Source organism: Telmatherina bonti (genome assembly GCF_933228915.1).
Source record: "Telmatherina bonti genome assembly, chromosome: 20".
Lineage (NCBI taxonomy): Eukaryota > Metazoa > Chordata > Actinopteri > Atheriniformes > Telmatherinidae > Telmatherina > Telmatherina bonti.
Genome location: NC_136618.1, coordinates 27,497,031 through 27,519,298, shown reverse-complemented (window position 1 = coordinate 27,519,298; position 22,268 = coordinate 27,497,031). Strand labels below are relative to the sequence as shown.

Below are 22,268 nucleotides of genomic sequence, written 5' to 3'. Positions count from 1 at the left end.
TGGTGGGGAAACGACTCCACCAGTTAACATTTAGCAGTAGGACTACATGGAGCAGCAAACACAGAGTAAAATGACATTAAATTAAGAACAGTTAAATTTACAGCCAAGAATTTGGTATACGCTTGAAGCAAGTTGGCAACAAACTACCTTTTTTTCTTTTTATAACATACTTGAATGGACGAACAAACTGGTTTTAAAGTAATAAAGAATTATTTATATTATTATATTCTATATTCTATATTTGTACAGAATTATTAATTAAATGTATATTTATTTAATACAGCCTGTTTTGGTTTGGATAAGCCTTAAACATGTGCTGGTACTGCTATACAACATCAGATCGGAGACGTTTTGTCGAAATTTACTGCTCGAAGGTCTATGTTTGGGTGTAAAGGCAGTTAATTAAGCTGAGGTAAAGTGAAGTGCTTTTTTTTTGTTTTAAACCAGAAGTTTAAAATGTTAAAGTTACAATATAACACAACCACATTTGGCACTTAACAATTATGCAAATGAGAAATGATCCAAAAATAAGCTCTTTCCCATCGACTTATTGCACAAGCATTTCATATCACAAAAAGTACATAGTTACATCACTTACACTACTCTGGGAGCCACTACACTATAAGGAAGGCAGACAGAAGCATTTTTACATAGCTTTGGACCAAGTCGGTCCATTGCAAAGCTGCAATACATAACACATGGATATATCTGCAGATCTTTTTCTCAAACATACTCTTAAATATGCAACTTTGTGGGAAAGAGAGTAAAGAAAATGTTTACCAGTACATTCACGACAAACGTTTCATCCGTCAAGGGGAAAAAGTACAGGAGGATTTGGTGAGATGAGTCTTATAGATCATGGCCGAGTCGTTCAATCTCCTCGATAAGAAAGTCGATGTCCTCGAAGGTAGCAGCAGGATTCGAGATTACCATGCGGAAGAAGTTGACCTTGTCCCCTTGTGGCTGGTAGCTGACCATGGTGGTCCCGTACTCCATCATCCTGGCTTTTATCACCGGAGCCACCTGACAAGACGCAATGTGCCGAAATTAGTGTTACCCCCAAGAGGAGAAAATGAATTTAAACATGAAAGATGTAGGAATTTATGAGGAAGTAAGGTGATCACAAAGCAAGATATTCACATCGTAGTTATCCACCTCCACGTTAAAATCCACGTTTTTAACAACATCTAAAATGTTTATTTATTAATTTTTTTCTTGTTTTATTTGATGTTGTTTATTGTGGAATGTAGGGCTTTTTACCTACTTTTATGTCATGTGTCTGTGCCATAGCCTGTATATAAAGAGACGTCACCCATAGGTTTCTGAAGAGCTGAATTGAAGGTTGGTGGGCGGTTCCTACCATCGCCATGTTAGCAGAGATGTGTTGTCTCACCCGGAAAACACAAATATGGGCAAAGAGGTGGAGCTGAGAGGGGGGGCTGTGAGCGTCATGGCGGATGATTGACATCTAGTAAACTCCGAGCTTTCTGTAGCTAAAAGCTAACCAAGATAACCCGGAGATAACGGGAGCTAACCAGCTAATGGAGGTAAGTGGGCTAAAGCGAAGTCACGTTGTTAACTGGCTAAAAACCGCAGTTGTTCTACGTTCTTCTGACTTGAAGCGGGAGATTGGATACCTGTCAATCAAAAGGACATGCCCCTTAATATGCTGAACTTCGAGATAAAATTATTTTTAAAGGGATAAATTAGAAAAAATTCACTCCCCCCACAGTTGTCATGAAGGTAAACCTGACTTATTAAACAGAAAATGGATTTTTGTACCAGGCTGTAAACATTTTCATTTCTGCCGTGAAGTTGGTCTTTTTAACATGGGAGTCTATGGGGATTTGCTCTGTTTTGGAGCCCCTAGTGGATGAAGGGGGAACTGCAGTTTTATGCACTTCCGCATAGACTTCACTTTTAACCACCAGAGGTTGCCGCTTGGTCTGCGCCTATTTTTCTCATTAGTGGGTTTTATTTAAGTTTTCCGTCAAGCTCTTTTGTCCAGTTTGGTTGCTTCAAACTGCTTTAAAATGAAAGCTGTGTGGCAATGGATATAAAAACCTCACATTGTTGGAAAGCCTGATTAGTCTCCTTTAAGTGAGGTATAAATGTAAGGCTGTGTCTTCTCTCAGTGAGGATCTAAACTGAGAGCTGGTTTGTTTGAGAGTGACTGAGCATGAAGAAATATCAACCAGTTGTTCTTATGTTTAGACAAAACTGTGCAATCACACTGCAAAAACTGAAATCTAAGTAAGATTAAAAATCTTACTTATATAATAGCATAATACACTTATGCTTATTTTTTTTAAAGGTAAGATAATTCTTAGTTTTTATGGCAGACAATTCCTCTTGTTTTAAGAGTATTTTTACTTGTTTTGGAAAGTCTTGAAAAGCCAAATTTTCTTGTTCTGTTGGCAGATAATTGATCTTATTTTAAGCAATTTTTGTATATTTTTTTCTTGTTTTTGAAGAAGTTTTTGCAGTGCAGATTATCAGATTAAACCCCTTTTTTTGTCAGTTTTTTGTCTCCAAAGTTTATCAGCTGCTACAAAAATCACATTTCTCAGATTTCTCCTCTTGATTTATTATCTCCCGTCCGTCTGACAGTTAAATCTGACACCAGCTGGGCACGCAGCGGTGCCACTGCTGCCAGCGGAGGTTATCTCCAGCCTTAAAGCGGTGACAGTCATTTATTTTGTGCTGAGCAGATTCTTGACAGTCGTGTGGATTTTAGCAGACTCAATTTCAAGTTTGCAAGCCAAACTTTCTCTTTCTGACCCAGTTCAGCTTGTAATTCCACAATCGTGACTCTGGAGCCGATGCTTAGGGTTTCTCTAAGTACTGCTGGATCTCTTTAAAGGAAGCGAGAAATGAGTAATTACATTTCTGTATTATGACCCAACTTCGTGTTTGGATGGGAGAGTCACTAAGTCATTGTGGCAGCCTGGTCCTGCATTAGCATGAGGGCTTAAGTGAACGATGAGTCAGAACCTAAAAGTATAACACATCTAGAAGGAATTTTAATAAATCTGGGAGCATTAAGTTAAAAATCAGACTGGACTTTTAACGCTTAGCTGGGTCCAGAAGGACCCAAAGTTGGTTTAAGCATCATATTGCAGTCTGTCAGAGTCAGTAAATGCACGTAATCAGTCATTCCTTCTAAATCTCTTGCAGGTGTCCTACTGCAGTTGGTAAAGCATGCCGTAAAAATAATCAACCTGCAAATCAGTCATTTGCAAATTTTCCAGTCCTTCTTGTTCATTATGTGGAGTCATTACGGCCAATGGAAAATACAGACTCTCAGATTCCACCCCGAAGCGCTGAGGGCGGCAACATGACATCACCCCTCAGTGGAAAAGATCAAGCTGGCCAAACAGTCTGTCCAGTCAGTGATGCACGATCTCTGCTGTGATTTCAGCTCTACTTTAGAAAACAAAAGGAAACACCTGCACGTACAGACCAAGCGGCAACCTCTGGCGGTTAAAAGTGAAGCCTATGCGGAAGTGCATAAAACTGCAGTTCCCCCTTCATCCACTAGGGGCTGCAAAACAGAGCAAATCCCCATAGACCCCCATGTTAAAAAGACCAACTTCACAGCAGAAATGAAAATGTTTACAGCCTGGTACAAAAATCCATTTTAGGTTTAATAGGTCAGGTTTACCTTCATGACAACTGTGGGGGGAGTGAATTTTTTCTAACTCGCCTGTTTAAAAATAATTTAATCTCAAAGTTCAGTATATTTAGGGGCGTGTCCGTTTGATTGACAGGTACCCGATCTCCGGCTTCAAGTAAGAAGAATGTAGAACAACCGCGGTTTTTAGCCGTTTAACAACGTGACTTAGCTTTAGCCCGCTTACCTCCGTTAGCTGGTTAGCTCCCGTTATCTCGGGATTAGCTTGGTTAGCTTTTAGCTACAGAAAGCTTGGAGTTTGCTCGATGTCAATCATCCGCCATGACACACAGGGCTCCCCTCTCCGCTCCACCTCTTTGCCCATATTTGTATTTTCCGGGCGAGACGACGCACATGACGCTGCCAACATGGCGACCGTCGGACCGCCCACCGAGCTTCAATTCAGCTCTTCAGAAACCTATGGGTGATGTAACGGAGACTCCATCCATCTCTTTGTATACAGTCTATGGTACAGAATTATTACAAAGATGGCTGTTTTTCATCGCAGCTAGTTGTAGAGAAGCCCAGGTAGCAACGTGATCTTGGCATGGCGGGCTTCCACCACCATCTGCTTGTCCTAATTGTCAATTAGTCAGCCTCTGCTGACACCACATTAGCTAAAAGCGAACGCCCTTACCTATATTTAAGCCTTCCTCTGTGACGCCGCTCCATTTTAAGGCTGTCACAGTTTACAGTTCCTCATGTGAACAGCAAGTTGTTCTTTTAATCCTGCGTTTAAGCTGTCCCTAATTAGCCCGACATGTGATGGTCGAGCTGGATATGAGTGGCGTGCTTGTAGGGCAGGGGGAAGGTGTGTTTGGCAGATACTGCAGTCAGGCCTCTTATCTCAACTCGCCCACCTTGTGCAAGCGTTTCTTTCTCTCCTCTTTGTCCTCCATGTAGCGCATCCCCGGGGGGAGGTACCAGAAGCAGACGTTGGTGTGCTGAGGCTGAGAACACACAGGCGACAAGAGACCACATGCATAAACTACCAGCGTCACACAAAGAAGAAACACTTGTGCTGCAGAGCTGGAAAATAATTATAGAAGTGCTGAATATTATTGGATTAGAAACACACATTTATGCCTTTTTAATAACCTTGGAGATGTTGCTGCACAGTAATTATAACGATGGTCACATGAAATACATAATTAGATGTTAAAATTAGGAGAAAAGGTGGGAAAATGAGGAACACAAATGAAATGTTGGTGCACATCCAGATATTTTGGTGCTCGACTGGATCGGTCACAAAACAGCATCAGACGTCGAGCTGCTGACTTATAGCTAAATGTGTTTTAATGCTTTTTCTGAACTTATTGAGGGAAGTTTGATTTATTTAAATTGAGGAAAAAAAGGAAATAGAGTCCAAATTAAGAACACAAACCTGTAAAGGATTCATTTCATAACCTGAAAGCAACAAATTCACTTGAAAGTTCATGTTTTTATTTTAATTGAAAAAGGAATTATTCCTTAATGCACACATGGCCCAGCTTCATCCACAAGGCCAGAGGTGTCAAATGTATGACCCACAAGAGCGTTCAGTCTGGTTGTGACTTCAGGAAATGTGAAAATTAAATGTAAAATATCTGCACTTTAAATGAAAGTTTCTTCCTAATTTTCCCATGTAGGCTTGCATTTCTTACATTCACATTACAAAGAAAGGATAAAAAGTTCTACCTTTTACATATTTCTTAGATCTGAGTTTGTGTTGTGAGCTGAGTCAGTTCATGTGCTCAGGATAACCAGTGAACACGTATTTGCATTTATAATAAGCTCTTCATCAGCAGCACTTCAGCTCCAGTCCTCAAGGGCTACAATCCTGCAGGTTTTAATGTTTCCCTGCTACAACCCACTTGGTTCAAATAAAAAGCTTCTCTAACAACTTGTTGTCATCTTCTGCACCTGCCTGTTAATGAGCCATTGATTTGTGTCATGTGTGTTGCAGCAGGGAAACACTGAAACCTGCAGGATGGTAGAGAACCGGAGCTGGTGACCCCTTGCTTCAGATCTTAACAAGAGGTTTTAATCTTAAAGTAAAATACAACTTTCACCTCCAGATTCCTGTGATGAGATGTTCTGGGATTCTGTCGATCCACTGTAAGATTTAATGTAAATGAAACTGTTGTGAAACCAAACTCAGCTTGTTCATATTTTATTTCCTCAATGGACTGAGCATGAAAATCTTGGTAATATTGGACTTTTTTTTCTCTAAACCAAAGGGGCAAAATGAGGAGTTTTTACTGGGGTTGAATTGACGTTTGAACACAGGCACAACATGCTAAAAGTAACTCCTGAGACTCGCCACCAAGCTGGGTCCAGCTCCACCATCAGCCACCAGGCCAAGCCCGTCCTCTGCTACCAGCTAGCTGGATTACACCATTATACCACCATTTTACTGGTCAGGCTCACTTTAGAGTAAATCTGAACCAGAATGAGTTTGACACCACCCTTATACATCCTCCTCAGAACATTGTAAGATCTCTGACCTATCGGCACATCTGAAGGTACTCTGGTGTGTCTGGTAGCAGAATATTAGCAAGAGATTTTATGAACTCTCAGGCAGTGAATAATGGACTGGACATATTTCTCACTAATGTCATTAGATCCCATCTGATTGGTACCTGAAGAGATGCCTGAGTAAGCACCTCAGACTCTACTGCTCACACTGATCTTCCTGTCCTCATATTTATCTGCTCAAATCCCACTTAGCCTGACTGGATTAATGTGATTTAGTTGTTTCAGAAGCTGCAACTGCAAGGAATTGTGGGACAGAAAAAGAAACGGTCCTATTGTCATGTATGTATGAGATCCTGTAATCAACATCACAACCAACCAATCCAATCCACCAGTGAGCGTCAACTTTCAGGAGGCCAAATGGATCATAAGAAATAATATAAATATGAGCAAAGGCCTTTACAAAGGATGGGAAAATACTGTTCACACAAAATGAATCCATATGATCCGAAAATCAGAGAGCAGTTGGAAGTATCTGCAGCTCGAACCCGAGCTGACTTTGACCGAAAATGGCAATTCACGTCACAAAGCAAAAATCCATTAGTGTTCCCAGCAGCAGGCAGGTAGCCTGCTTCTCTGGATCCTCTCCAGATGCCTGAAAAAAGCTCTGCTTTTTTGGCCTCTGAAACCGACTGTCTGCCTGCCTGCCAGAGGAAAAGCATTCATTACCAACAGCTGACTAACCATGCACACCAGTCCCATTTATACAGCTGGGCTGGTTGGGCTGCCGTACACTCATCCTCAGATTGATGTAATGGCTTGGTGGGAGGCAAGACAAGCGAACACCTGGGTCATTGCCCAGAGGAGTTCGCTTTTTCCCGTCACTCTCTGATGCTCTTAACCTCTTTTTTTTGGGGCCTCAGCAGGACGACAATAAGCCTTGAAACATTACAGGGTTTTCCTTTGTAAATGACTCTGGGTTTTCAAGCGTTCCTCTTGTGCAGGAGAGCCTTAATAACCCCATCTTACCCGCATGTGTTGGTGCTGCAGTTTAGCACAGGATATTTCAGACACTATGCTATTCATATGCATATCAGCAATTAGGGGCCGTTATGCTATTCATTACACATAATAGCAGCACATTATACCAGCAGCTAGAGGCAACCATGGCGTCCATCCAACACAAAGCCAGAGCTCTCTATGTGCCAATCAAGTCACCCATAATGACACTGAGGCGAAAGAAGCAATGTGGACTGATGTTGCAGATGAATGAAGGATAAATGTGCACATACCTTCCCATCAAAGACCATCTCGTATCCTTCTCTGTCCTTGATCTTGTTGTAGAGGTACTCCGACAGCTCCAAGCACTTGTCAATCTGAGCCTCGAAGCCGATGGTGCCCTGCCAGGAAAGAGATTTTCACCTGTTAGATATCTGTGCTGTGGTTGGATTAAAACCGGAGAAATAGAGTCAAAAATATAAAGAAACTGGAGCAAATCTTTTTGCAGGATGATGATGTACCAACACATGTGGCGTCATAATTTCACAATTAAAGAAACACAAACCTGAAAGTTATTCACTCAAATGCTAAAAAACATAACAAAAAAAAGGATTTATTGAATATTAACTCTAGAAAAATTAAAGTATCATGAGACGTTGTTTTAATGTATTAAAAGAGGGTTTTAGAGGCAGTATTTTGTAATAAAATCCGTCTAGGATGCACTGCAGTGATTTGAAACAACCACACACTTCATGCTAGCTGTCCCACCTTAGCTCTCCACATCAGCCACAGCTTGAAGATGTCCACATGGCGTCCACACTGCAGCGCCTTGTCTCCGGTGTCATAGGACAGGTCGTAGTGCTTGTCCTGTTGGAAAAGGTAGCAGGCGTGCATCTGGTTGCAGTTCTGCATCAGACCCTGTCAGATCAGATCCGGAGAGTTTACATCAAGGACTAAAACAACCGAACCAGGTCTGTGCAGGATGTGGTGGCGAAGCTGAAGCCTACCTCCTCTCTGACCAGCAGGGCAGAACACTGCAGAGGGACGGACATCATTTTGTGCGGGTTCCATGTGACAGAGTTGGCCCTGCGGTTGATAAAAAGCAGCCATATTTCATTATTATTTCAGATTCTCAATAGATTCTGCAGGTTTGTCTCTTTGTTGAATAAAAACAAAAGAGGAAAAGTCTCCTGCCTTTCAACTCCGTCCAGCTTCCACCTGTGTCTCCTGGACATCAGCAGACTTCCTCCCCACGCCCCCTGAGCGGACAAACACATTACTGTATCATAAATGTGTCATTATGCCCTGAACGAAGGTAAAATAGTTCTGTCCTGTTGGTAAAACAAGTCTTTACTTATTTGCCACAGGGAGTTTGTTGGTCTTTCGGAGCTCTGAAGAAGCTCTACTGTTCCTGAACAAACGTCTGAAACTGTCCTTTTAGTCTGAACATGTTAAAATCCACACATGGAAAGCCACTGGGGTCATGTGTGTCACTTCAAGACTGGATTACTGCAGTTCCTTGTTGATGTTCTGTCCCTGATACGCCCTGAAAAGTCTCCAGCTGATCCAAAATGCTGCAGCGAGGACTACCGGGAGAGATCCTATTTCTCTCTGACGGAACCAGCCTCCAGTATCGGTTTGGGAGGAAGAGACCTTCTCTGTCTTTAAGATAAAGCTTAAGACCTTCCTTTTTGATAAATCTTATAGTTAAGGGGTCCAGACATCCCTTTAGTTCTGCTGCTATTGGCTTAGACTGCTGAGGGACGTCCCATGATGCACGGAGCTCTTCCTCTTCCTCTCTCTGCTCCTCTTCTTCCATAAAGAAACATATGTCAGTATTGGCATCATTAACATGTTTCTGCTCTTTCTGCAGGTCTGCCTGAATTAAAGTTGCAGTACAGTCAAGGCAGATGACTGCCCTCCTTCTGCTGGATGCTTTTCCTTCCTGTTAAAAGGGAGTTTTTCCCTTCCCACTGTCGCCTCATGCAGCTCAGGATGCAGGATTGGATCCCAGTCAAGATTGGATGCAATCTGTTGGTTTTCCTTATCTAGGCTGTTTATGTTGAATTAATGTGTCTGTAAAGTTCCCTGAGAGGACATTGTTGTGAAGTGGTGCTCTACAGATAAAGCTGAATTGAACTGAATAATTAATCTCAACATCCAAAACCGTTTCAAACATCAGCTTCTTTGGTATTTACAGTCGAAATTGGAGTTTATTGTCATTAAATAGAATATAACATTAAAACTCTCCATCTGGTCCAAATATAAAACCAATAAGACAAGAAAGGAGATTCAGCAACATTAAAAAATAATTTAAGCCTGACAGACTGGATGAGAGTGCATTAATGTATTTGAACATATATATATATAAGCTAAACAAATATCAAACATGAGGGTAGAAATGCTGCTTTGCCAAAACTCTGCACTGTTTAATATTGTGAATTTTGAGAAGGAAAACTTTTAATATTAGATGCTACCTTCCAGAGCGCAGCAGCATGAACTAATGTGGTGAAAGATGATGTTGCATGTTCTTACAATGCACCTGTAGTGGAGAATGAATTAACTCTATGATGGGTAGCTGCATGTTTCTTTGTTTTTTTTTTAAGCTGTTCTTCCAATGAAGAGCAGAAAAACAAACAGCTGTTCTCTTAATATGAAGCATTTTCCGAATTTCTTTGATTTTCCTAAACAAACCTGTTGGCTTTTTGAGTCACATTTTTTTAAGTGTTCAAAATATCAAATGTTTAAAGTGTTAATCCTTTCATAAAGCATTAAACAATCATTCTTTCTCTGCAGACTGCATGGAAAATGAGACTAGCTTAGTCGTGTGGAACAACCTCCTTTAGTGGCTTTACCTTTTATAAAACTCACCTGGGAAACTATCAGACCTGTCTGAGAGTGTAATCAGAGATCTGAACAGAAAAGCAGAAACAACACAAGCCGAATCTTCTGTGGAACAACTAAAACCCAAATGCGGATTTACTGAAATCCAATCAACAAAACTTTCAAAACATCTCGGCTAAATCTGATTTATAAAACATCATTCATGTAAATCTATATGCTGTTTTTTTACCTGAAAGTACATAAAATAATCTCAGCATTTGAGTGAAAAAAAATACTTTAAAAAAAAATTTTTTTTTTAAAGAATTTGGTGTTACATGTTACATGTTACATGTGCGCCTGCTTTTCCACATTTTATCATGCAAACTATTAAACAGATTAGCTACAAGCAAGAGAGTAAAATATATAATCTTTTGTTTTTAAAAGGCATAAAATATCTATGAAGCTATGTGCACATGTTCCCATCGCTGCTAGGAAGATTTGAATTCTTAAAGACATTTCATTTTGCTTTTCTGCTTTTTTTTTCTTTTAAATCTCAGCTAGTTGAAGAATGATGGACAGGACCATTTACGAGCCTTAATAGAGGACAACACCACCTTCATTAATGGATGGAGCTCCTTCGCTGAGAGGGGCTGTGATGGCAAAGCCAGGGGAGGAGATGATTTACAGCCTCTGCTCCAGTTTTTCTAATCTCCACTGTTAGATAGGAAACGGCTAGCTCTCTATCTGGGTCAGCCGCATGCCGTTGGAGGCCAGACAGACATAATAGATTTGTCAAACTCACTGGTGAGCTGTGTGGTTTCTGTGGACAGACGTTCTGCAGCACACGTACGAGGTAACAGTTTAAAGCAAGGAGCCGGTTGCTCACGTTTCTGTCCATTACTGCAGAGTATGAACATTTAAACTCTAATGTATTCGACTCACGTCTACGTGCATCCAGATGTTGTACTTTTTGCAGATTTCGGAGATGGCGATGAGAGGGTCAAAGGCTCCGTACACGGTTGTCCCGGCGGTAGCGCTGACAAAGAAAGGAACAAAACCCTGTGCAAGGAAAAACATGCAGCACATGAAGCACATTGCTGCTTTAAAATGTGTCCAAATGTCTTCATCTCAGTCACATGTGAAGGAATGTCTCTCTTTTCATAGCAAGATTATAAATGTGTGTCACATTACCTTCTGTTTTGCCTCCAGTATTCTTCTCTCAAGGTCAGCTGGGATCATTTTACCACTGAAAAGAAAAAAACAAGCTTTAGTTCCACTTTGCTTCATCATTATTGGACAAAGCTCTATTTTAAAAAAAATACATACACAGCAATACATGAAGTAAAGATGAGTAAAAGTTCTGTCTCAGTCAAAAGAGCAAAAGATTTATCAGCATTATTGTGCAGGAATATGACTGAATATTGCATGAAGCTTCTTAGTGCTGATAAATCTGTGTGTCAGCAGCTGCTGGAGATGCAGCAGAAGTATGCAAACGTTTGGGTTCTTCCAGATTCTTCTGTCAGAGGTGAAATGATCTCCAAAACAGAAGGAAATTTGAGTCTTTAAATCCTTTCAGCCAAGTGACAGAATGGTAATATGCCTGAGCAATCAGCAGCCGGCCGTAAAGAGCTGCTCAGCGCTGCAAATGAAGAGAGCTCTCTTCATGCTTAGTCTGGTGGTTGCTGAACCTGATAAAAACTGTGCAGAAAACTCCAAATTTTTTATTCTGACATCTTTATTTTGTCATCTTTATTTTTGTAAAAAAATAAAAAATAAAATTTTTTATTTAAAAAAATAAAAAAATAAAAAATAAAATTTTTTATTTTTTACGATTTATTTCCACGTGATAGGTCAAAACTTGTAGTTTTGTCTTGTGCTTTCTGGTGTCCCCCAGAGGACAGGAGACCAGTATCATTTGGTGTACAAAGAGGGTTTTGAGTAAAGTTTCTACCGTAAACTGATGCCAATATCTCTGAAACTGTATCAGATATGATACGTTTGGGTTTACAGGGTTAAGACTAAATCCAGGAGGATTCAACTCTTCTGTCCAGATGTCCAAAATATAAAAAGTGTGACTGAGAATAATGCAAACATTTAACATTGGGACTAAATGAATAAATATTCATATCTATTGATACATATCTGTGATTCCCACCAGCTGCTACGGATGGAGTAAAAGAAGGTTTTACGGGACTACAAGTTTGTTTCCTTGCATGACAGTTTGGGATGTGACACCACCATGTCTTCTACGTCCTTCATGAACGTTTTGGGACGTCTAATGACTGTGCAGCATCACGTTTGTAGCACTTTTACATAAAGCAAAAAGCGTTTCTGAAACCATAAAATTGTACAAATTGGACCATTTTTGACCATTAAGGAATTTTTTTGCCATTGAAAAACCAAACAGTAATGGTTCGGTATGCTAAGAGGTGTAGTAATCTTACATTTTTGAACCTTTATTATTGTTTTGTTGAGGAACAACTAAATGACAGGATGCAGGACGGTCCACTGCCCTGCATATGTTAAAGGTAACCCTACTTTAACACACCTGACTCAAACCAGTGGCTCAATATCAGGTTTTTATAGAACTTGGCAAGGACTTAAATTAATCTGCATACTGGCGTTAGTAGGAACTAAAACTGGCAGGGCAGTGGGCCACGAGGACCAGGGCTAAGAAACACTGGCTTACAGGAGATCAGACAACAAAAAGTTCTGACTTTAAAAGAATAAAACCCTTCAGACATTTAACAAGAATTTCAATCCATCTGTATTACTACAGTAGCAAAAAGCGTTTCTCAGCGCAGACAAATTAACTGTGTGGGTGAAAGAAATTTACCATTCGTCTGCTTTTATGCAGATCACACTTTCAGTCCCGATACCCAAAGCAGCTGCTCCTTTTTTGATGGAAAAATGGCTCTGAGAGGTGAGAGAAAAACAGGAGAAAATGATGGACAACATCATACCAGACATGTTAAATCTGTATGTTGACAGTTCTTGTGTTGCTGATTGGCTCTAAGCTGCCAGCGTCTTTTATTTACCCTTTAAAGATAGAGGAGCTGACATATAAGGTGACACACACACACACCTGTCACCTCGTGTCCTTCGAAGTCTGACAAACATAATGTCAGCTTTGCACCAGAAGAACCACGGCGGGGACACACTTTGTACAAAACACATCATCCTGCAGCTACCAGGACGCCACTTTTCTTACGCTTACGCAACTTGAAAGTGTTTGACATTTGGTTGAAATAAAAACAGCGGTGTGTGTTTCTGGTTTGATCCAACTGGACGAGGTAGAAGCCTTACATGCTCCGACGTGAAGGCCACCAGTCTGGGAACAGAGGACATGCCTTTCTCTTTCACCTCTGGGAACATCTTGAAGCGCGCCAGCAGCATGGCGTACATGTTAGAAATAGCACCACCTAGAGGACAGACAGGGATTTACAGTCTCAGGGGAGCCATGCAGGGTTTCCAGCCCAATCAAAGCGGAACAGTTTCAGGGTGTCCTCGCACGTTTAAAAATGAAGACACTTCTAGAAAACTGTGTTCGCAAGGTAATCGGAGCACATCCAGAAACGATGCGGCCTCTGCAAACACAGCCTGCTGTCTGTAATGTCACAGCCAATCACAAGCTTTGTCATTAAACCCTCAGGAGACTGTTCATCATGTGTCGAGCAGAAGCAAGAGGGAGAAATTAAAGATTCAGAGCTGTCGGGGGAGAGGGAAGGGGGCTTAAGCTGAGAAAAGAAAATCGTTTCACGATAATTGGCCTTGAAACGAGTTCCATTTATATAATCAAAATGCAAATTGACACATTACAACACATACAGCCGGTTCCATTTCCAGCGAGACGGAGGGGTGTTGCGGCACCTCACACGTACCAGGTGAAAAAATGCCATCTCCTCGCCCATTCGGCCAGCCAATGATCTCCCTCATCTTCTTCAGAGTGACGTACTCCAGCAGCACAAAGACAGGAGCCACCTCATAGGTGAACCTGCGTTACACAACGTCACATGATGCTGGTTACACAAATATGCCACCATCATGACTCATCAGCAAAAAAAGTACAAAGTAAATCAACTTTTTACTGCATTTTGATGGATTCAGGGCAGAGTGGATATATAAAGGCCTCACATAGTTAATAAAATATTTATTTTGTTTAAGAAGAGTTGAATTATTTAGTTTTCAGAGTCCATCTTCATTTCTAAAGGAGGTCAGAAAGCTGGAGGAGTTTAATATTACTGCTTTAGATGTTACATTTCTTATTCAACATTGCTCTTGTTCAGAAATCTTAACAATGCCGACTAAAAACATACATTTACACGTTTATTTTCTGTTAATAAAATGGTTAAATGGCTGCAAAAAGGCATGTTTGGAATCCCTCACGGCTGCCAACGCTGAGGAGTTTATCACCCCTGAAACACACATCTAAAATTAGCCTCAGATTAGTCTGAATTTAATTTCAGAGCTAATTTTCTCCCCATGAATCCCCATGGGGATCAGAGGTGAGGGGGAGGGATAAAAGGCAGAAGTGGGAGGGGTGCAGTGTGGGAGTAAAAAGAGGGGAGTCTGTCTTTCATTTCACCCTTTGACTGAATGAAAAAGAAAGAAAGAAAGCTGCTATCAGTGTGTGCAGACGCAGAGCAGAGTGCATGCGGATGCACCGGAAATGGATTTCATTGTCAGCATCATTATCAGGACCTAAAACTGCTGCTGGAGCCACATACTCACATGTTGGTGTTGGCGGTGGATGTCAGCCAATCCGCTGCCAGCCCAACCATATCTAATCCTGTGGAGAGCTGATTGAAGTACCTGGGGTGGGCTGGGTTCGAAGAGAGGAGGGAGAGTAAAACGAGTAAGATGGCTGCTATCTGAAGCCATTTTTTTTTCAGACAGAAAAAACTGAAATGAGTTTGCGCAGAAAGGAGCAGAAACTGTCGTTTTCAAAATGCTTTAATTGCAGGTTTGGAAAGGAGACGCAGCGATGCTTCAATAAGCTTTGGAAGAAATGAAAACATTTGCTGCTGCAGTGGGTGGTGCTGGGGTTTATTTAGTGGGGTAAACACACCTTAAATCTGCACCTTTTAAAAAAAAAAAAAGATCACAGAATTTTCTTTTGGAAAATAAAAGAGGAGCTTTCGTTTGTGTGTTTTATGAATCAGCTCTAATTTTGGTGACAGAATTTTGTAGGTAAAAGCAGCCCATAGAAACATTTCCTGTCATTAATGTTTGCAACAAAAGAGGAGAAATCAGAATAAAAACATAACTTTTATCAAATTTACCTTTAAACTGTATCTCAGTCTATCATAAAGCTGTGATTAAATGGATTAAACACACACACATCCTTCCAAACAGCTTCTTGGTATTTATTTAGGAGGAATGAAATATGTGTCTCGCTGCTGTAAATTTCCTCCCATGTGTGCTTGTCAGGCAGCTGAGAATAATGGACTTGGCCCATGAAGGCAGATTATTGGCCTATTATGTGCTGCCTGCTGAAGCAGTTCCTGCATCGCTGCATGTCTCGGTCTGGTGGCCATGGAGGATGACGAGGACATCTTCCATGCTCATGTTCTTTTGTCATCACAATATATATATTTTTAAACATCTGCACATTTTTCTCCCTCCTGCTTTCATCCAGGAAAATTTAATCTGAATCTGTAAATGTGCAGAATAAATGTTGGGTTTCTTATTTATGTAGTTATATTCTTGATATATATTTTTTAAAATCTTTTTAATAACTCTAAAATCAGTATTAGTTGCAGGCCGGAGACCAGGCCTGTATCTAACCCACACAGCTGCAATAAAGATAAATAAAGTGTTTCCAAACAAATGCGACCAAAGCAGAGGCACTTTTTCCTATTTTATTTTATTTTAATTTATTTAATTAAAAAAAATTTTTTTTTTTTAATACGTATCTAAAAAAAGCTTGAACTTACCTGTTTTGATGGCGTATTTGAGAGTAGCGCGACAGCTGATCAAGATGTCATCCAGAGTGGCGGGTTCGTGCTGCAGCTCCCAGTTGTTCATCTGAAGCAGCTCGTTTGGATAATGAAAATCAATGACTTTCGTTTCCCGGTCGAAAGACTCCACAATGTAGGCCAGCAGAATATCCACAACCTCCTGCAGGAAGGTCATTGTTTTGGTGTCACCGTCCATGGCAGGTAACAGGTCTGTGAAATAATAAGAATGATAATAATAAAAGAAACTAATAAGAAAGGAGACATTTTGGGATTTATGTGTCTGGCAAGATGCGCGAAAAACATTTAGTGTACGAGATGCACATTTGCAGGGCTTTAGATCAGGGTTTTAAATGATTTTTTAAAAAATTAAATTATTTTGAATGAAGAAAATAAGAAAAATAGAAAAGGAAAAAGACCATTTTGTTTTTCATAAATGCGCTTTGAAAACGGAACTGCAGATTTCTCAGAACATCCCAGCAGGATTTGCCTGAAGGTGACCTCTAAGAAAAAAAACCCCAAATAAACAAAAACAAACGTCTTTTCTAACAAATCATATATGTATATATATTTAGCATTAAATAGGCCTTCAGCATGTACTACATATATGTAGAGAGGATTTATCCAAACAGGCACATTTTCTGTTCGTTGTTTGGTGTTAAAAATAGACAAATAAATTCCAACGCCGTCCTTTAAAACAATATAACCTCATTAAAATCAGGATATATATATATATATATATATATATATATATTTTTTTATTATCATTAAAACAATATCCGTTAATTGAAGAAGGATAACTCGAACTGGGCCTGTTAAAATGACAATCTGACCTTTTTCTTTTATTTTTACTGAATATTTTTACATAATTCCCTTTAAATGTAGGGTTTTGAGTGAGAAAAAAACCCAGGTCTCCAACAGACACAGTAATGCTTTAGTACCTGTTGAATAGAGGTCTGTGAAGCCCACTTCAGCCTTGCTGCAGCTGCAGGATTTGCTGCAGCCGCAGGACCCTGCGGGGGTCTCCGGCGGCTGCTTGGCGGCCGCCTCGGCGGCTTTCTCCACCTCCCCGACATTTAGCAGCGCTGTGGAAAAGCCAACACCACCAGCAGATATTTTTAGTCGTCTGTCTGCAAGGCCAGTCTGGAAATAGCCTATAAAACTCGATAGAAATAATAGACCCCCCCACACACACACTCACACACACGAACACACACTCCCACCGCTGCTGTGAACCAACATACCACATAATTTCGATCCAATTCCTCCGGATAATTTCTGGGCCGCCGCTTGGCACCAAGCCCTGGCTGGAAGAGAGGAGGAAACAAATCACATGAGGAGGCTCGTGCCTCGTGGTTTGCTGTCCAACTTCATCATAGAAAAATGACAATGGAATATTAATAAAAATCACCTGGATAATAACATAAAAAATAAAATAAAATAAAATAGAGAACAAAAATGGACAGAAACGAACGCGCAGATGTGGTTCCAGATGTGGCAGCAGGCCTGTCTGCTGCTCAGTCGTTTGAGACAATGAAAGAAATCCTGCGCGCGCTCCTGAAAACAAACAAACAACAACCAAAACACTCACGCGTGCTGGGGCTCTGACTCCCGGTACTGGCCCCCGCATTATCTCCACCGAGAGACCAGAACCCGTGTGATGCCATCGTGTCCGGTTGTTAGGAGCTGAAGGAGACACGCAGACCGGCAGAGCCCATCCACGCGCGACGAGCGGGAGCTGTTCAGAGCCGAGGTGGTGCTGAATGTGAGCAGACTGCTGGAAACCCCTCCGTGCATCAGACACGCACCGCCCCACGCTGCTCTACACATAAACCGAGCCGAGGGTGCAGAAATGAAACCCAAAAGGCTTCCTTCGTTTTTTTTTGTTTTTTTTTTTTTAATTTGATTTATTTGTAGGCGTCCACAGGTGCACGAGGCGTGAAGCGACGTGTCCGCACAGAAATCCGCAAACACTGCGCGCACTCGGTGAGCAGCGCGCAGTTAGTGGGAGAAAAAAAACAACAACAAAAAAAAAACAACAACAACAAAAACAGCGCAGGACAGTTTAAGAAGTTCAAGATGCGTCAAAAATGAAACGTAAAAACAAACAAACAAAAAAATAAAAAGGAGAAGAAGAAGTGATGGAAGGTGGAGGAAAAAAAAACACACAGCTACAGATGTTGGTGAATACGCAGCGCACGAGCCATCCGCTGATTGCTTCCAACCTAAATTTCACGTCACTAAAGAAATCCCATCGTGATTCAGTTCAGGGTCATGACGAAGTGTGTTGCGTCGTGCGTCGTGACTCCACAACCCCCCCCCAACATTTTGTCCCCTGCGTGGAGAACTTACCCTCCACGCAGACTGAGAATGCCAACTAATTCATCCGCCTGGCGATAGCAGACCTATTTCTTGGCCACCGACTGCTCTGTGCCCGCCGGGGGGAGGGGGGGAGGACAAAGGGGGAAGAGAGGGGGTCGGTCCCTCCCCTTCTCCTTTCAGTGTTTGAGCCGCTCCGTCAAAAACAATCAAAACAAAAAGAAATAAAACAAACAAGAAACAGAACTTTTTATTTTGATTTATTTTTTTAATCCTAATTAAAAAAAGATAAAGCATGTAAATATAGTTGTTTTATGCCCCCCCCCCCCCCCCCCAAAAAAAAAAAAAAAAAAAAAATAAAATGAATAACTAAATCCATCTTTGTTTTTTTTTTTTTTTAAAACTTTCAGCAGATTTGCTTGCGTGGACAAAATCAGAATAATTTCTCTTACTTTTATTAAATGATGTATTTCCATTCCTGCACATTACTGTGTAACATATCTCAACACAACACCAGCAACTTATTTCCTCTGCTTTCTTATCGTGTTACCAGGAAGCAACGCCAGCAGACCCTGCAGGCATCAGAACTAGACTGAGCCACATCTGCGCTGACTATTAATGCTGCTGCTGACAACCATCTGATGGCATGAAAGACTCATTAAAATAAAGTGAACCCCTCGGCGAATCGCTTTATCCTCATAACAACTTTGTTTCCCCTCTTATATGTAAATTCTGAATTAAAAGATTGCTTGTACTTTTGAAATCAAAAGTCAAAAGCAGTTATGTCCTTCTTCCCTTCTTTGTCATGGGTCCACGCTGCAAACATGAGCCTGTTTTCCCAGAAAAAGTCGACTTTGTAGTTTGCTTGTTGGAGCCAAACTGTCCATTTCCGGGAGGTTTTCTTTGCTCAGAACTGACTTAACAGTCATTCAAGCACAAAAAGGCACCGATAAGTGATGAAAATGGGATGTTGAAATGATATGTACGTGTTAGGTACGTTTGCAAATGTTTTTGCACCAAGATAATTCCCTAAAAAACTGTGACATGAAAACTTGGTTCCCAAACTTGTTCTGCAGGGCTCCCCCAGGAGAGGCCCACCGTTCTGAGGGGCCCTGTCCTCAGCTTAGGAGCCACTGGTATACATGATGTGCAGTTTGGGCTTATAAGATGTGAGGAAATGGAAATTTCTTTTTATTTAAACGTCTGTTTGACCTTTAACCTCTGTGCTGCAACAACTGGAATTTCTCCAATGGAGGACAAGTAAAGGGCCATGTGATCTTATCTTTTAAAAGAAGAAGTAATATAACATAACACATCATAACACATTTGAATCTCGTATACAGGCGGCTGAAATGAGTTTCCTCAGCAGGGTGGCCGGCCTCTCCCTTAGAGATAGGGTGAGGAGCTCGGTCATCCAGGAAGAGAACAGAGTAGAGCCGCTGCTCCTCCGCATCAAGAGGAACCAGTTGAGGTGGCTTGGGCATCTGGTCAGGATGCCTCCTGGACCTCCTTGGTGAGGAGTTTCAGGCACGACCCTCTGGGAGGAGACCCCAGGGAAGACCCAGGACACGCTGGAGGGATGGCTGGCCTGGGAACGCCTCGGGATCCCCCCCACAGAGTTGGCAAATGTGGCTGGGGAGAGGGAAGTCTGGGGTTGCTGCCGTCATGACCCGACCCCAGATAAGAGGTTGAAGTTGGATGGATGGAAGTAATATAACAAAACCAAACTAACAAAAATATCAGATGAACAGGATGTGAAACAGATGTAATCTCAGAAAAACAACCCAACAAATAGCATACAGGACCTGGGAGATTCATCTGGACCTTCAGGTTAACCATCCTGTTCAATGAAGCCTTGTCTCAAACGGTCGTAAAGAAGAGAAGCAGGGAGGAAAGGCTGAGATTGTCCACATAACACAAGAACTGGACCCACAATGACAGAGGATCCAGTCTGATGGAGGGTAGAGTCCTCCTGAGACCTGAAGCAGTGTGGGATCATCTGCACAGAGCAGAAGGCACAAAACACGCAAAGAGCTTTGGAAAGTCCTTCAGATGTTATATATTCCTTTGTTTCTATTTGTAGTTAAATGACTCACTAAATATTTTCCATGTTTTCATGGAAATATATAAAAAAAACTGTGACTGGAACCAAGACTTTTGCACAATCCTTCCCCTGCCTGTGTGCACTGGAGTTTCACTAACAACCCCTTTAGCAGAGTCCCTGCTTCCAAATGTCAGATGAAGGTTAGAGGTTGAATCTGGGAGAAACGAGTGGATGAACACCGCAGGAATTCAAAGAGGCTGGAATAACATCATGGCAGCAGCTTCAGATGAAATAAAATTGAGAGTGTTGGAAATGTGAGTGTGTTTCGCTACAAAGTCTGGAAAAACGAGACATGAAACAAATGAAACATGAGAAAATTTTTTACTGTAGTTTGTGTTTGAAGGATCAGACACGGCAGCAAAGACGAGAATGTCCTTTTCTTACAACACGATGATGCTGAAGCAGAGATTTCCAACATACAGATGCTTTAAAATGGCCTCAACTGCACAGTATCCATGACGACGATCATCACTTGCAAGCTTTTATATGACCCGAGAAGTTTTATAATCACTGGCTGGATCAAAGTAAACCTTCATTTACAGCAAGTTTAAAGAGATTTTATTATTCACAGTCTATTCATCGACATGCCCCGTTTGGAAGTCAGAGACGTGAATCATGACTAAACAGTTTTAAACGACGCTCTTCGGTCTTTACAGAGGATTTTCTGACTGGATATTACATATGATTTGCTTGTTCTCTCTTCTTCTTGCTTTTCAGTAGTGTTTGATGAGCCTTCGTCTCTGTGAGGTCTTCCTCAGCAGGTGCCTGTAGTCGTATGGATTGTCCCCAGTCCGACTCTCCGTGGAAGACATCCGGGGAACAGAACGCCTGTCAACGCAACACAAGAGACAAATGAGGAACTAAAATGAGCAGGAGATGCTTTGAATGATGGCAGCAGGGAAGACAAGAGGAAATGTGTTTTCACCAGGAGGTTTTCATTTCATATCATTTTCAGCCATTTATCACGATCGCTGTGGATTTGAGGTGATGAACGGCCAGATTGTTGTGTGTTTTACTGACATCACACAACAACATCCTCAGGTTTATGTTCAGCTGCAGCTTCTGTATTTAAATATTTCAGTCGGATGATAAAATTAGTTTTTCATACTGTATATTTATTTTTAATTCAGTTTGCAATAAAGGATCAAAGTGACACATCCTCCTGCACATGAGCCAAAAAAGACTTCTGGGTGCTTTGCATCGGCGCTTAAAGCCTCAACGGTGACATTTGGCTGAACAATTTCCAGGCCACAAGCGGGAGGATGGAGGAGAAAGGAGGCAACAAGGAACTCTGCCAATGTTTATGTCATTTATTATACGTGTGCCTCTCATCCTCATGTTCAATGTGAGAAAGATGAAATAACAGCTGCAGACTATTCCTAAACATTACCCATAACAGTCTGTGAGATGTCTGGAAAACTAAAACATTCAAATGTTTGTGTGATGTCACACAGAAAGGAAATGATTGTGTTTTTTTTTAACACACAGATGCTCACACACACCACTGACACACACTGGTCACATGAATGTGGTCAAATAAAACAATACTTTATCAAAAATTTGTATGACAAGGCAGAAATATTTGGACCAAGTCAGCAAAAGCTCCAAAGAAAAGTAAAACGTTTGTATTAAAACACAGAATGTGGAGCTTGATGTTGTATTAGGGAGATTACTGATGTCTCCTGGTCACTGAATCCTTGCGTCTGATCACAGTGACCTATGTAGCTCCATGTTAGCTGCTGTCATGGCTGAAGACACTGATGCAGGGGACCCATCTGTTTAGTTTATATATGTGTATATATATGTATATATATATATATATATATATATATATATATATATATATATATATATATATATATATATATATATATTTATATATATATATATATATGTGTGTGTATATATATATATATATATATATGTATATGTATATATA

At 41.0% G+C, this 22,268-nt stretch overlaps 2 protein-coding genes across 2 annotated transcripts in view; both read right to left on the bottom strand.

Moving 5' to 3' along the window:
- Window positions 1-849: 849 nt before the first annotated feature.
- gad2 (glutamate decarboxylase 2) lies at window positions 850-17,573 on the bottom strand (the record flags this gene model as incomplete). Its single annotated transcript, XM_079259531.1, has 16 exons — window positions 850-1,023; window positions 4,534-4,623; window positions 7,420-7,527; window positions 7,895-8,044; window positions 8,134-8,212; window positions 8,321-8,385; window positions 10,892-11,008; window positions 11,141-11,195; window positions 12,786-12,865; window positions 13,256-13,371; window positions 13,831-13,943; window positions 14,681-14,771; window positions 15,886-16,119; window positions 16,848-16,991; window positions 17,151-17,213; window positions 17,498-17,573. The coding sequence occupies 16 exons, from the start codon at window positions 17,571-17,573 to the stop codon at window positions 850-852; spliced, it is 1,755 nt and encodes a 584-aa protein (XP_079115657.1).
- A 3,469-nt stretch (window positions 17,574-21,042) lies between these two features.
- Window positions 21,043-22,268, bottom strand: part of myo3a (myosin IIIA) — a gene marked incomplete at both ends in the record, with an annotated part of 47,062 nt that continues 45,836 nt past the window's right edge. The window contains one exon of the mRNA XM_079259989.1: window positions 21,043-21,157. Coding sequence (XP_079116115.1) covers window positions 21,043-21,157 — 115 coding nt within the window. The remainder of the gene's footprint in view (window positions 21,158-22,268) is intronic.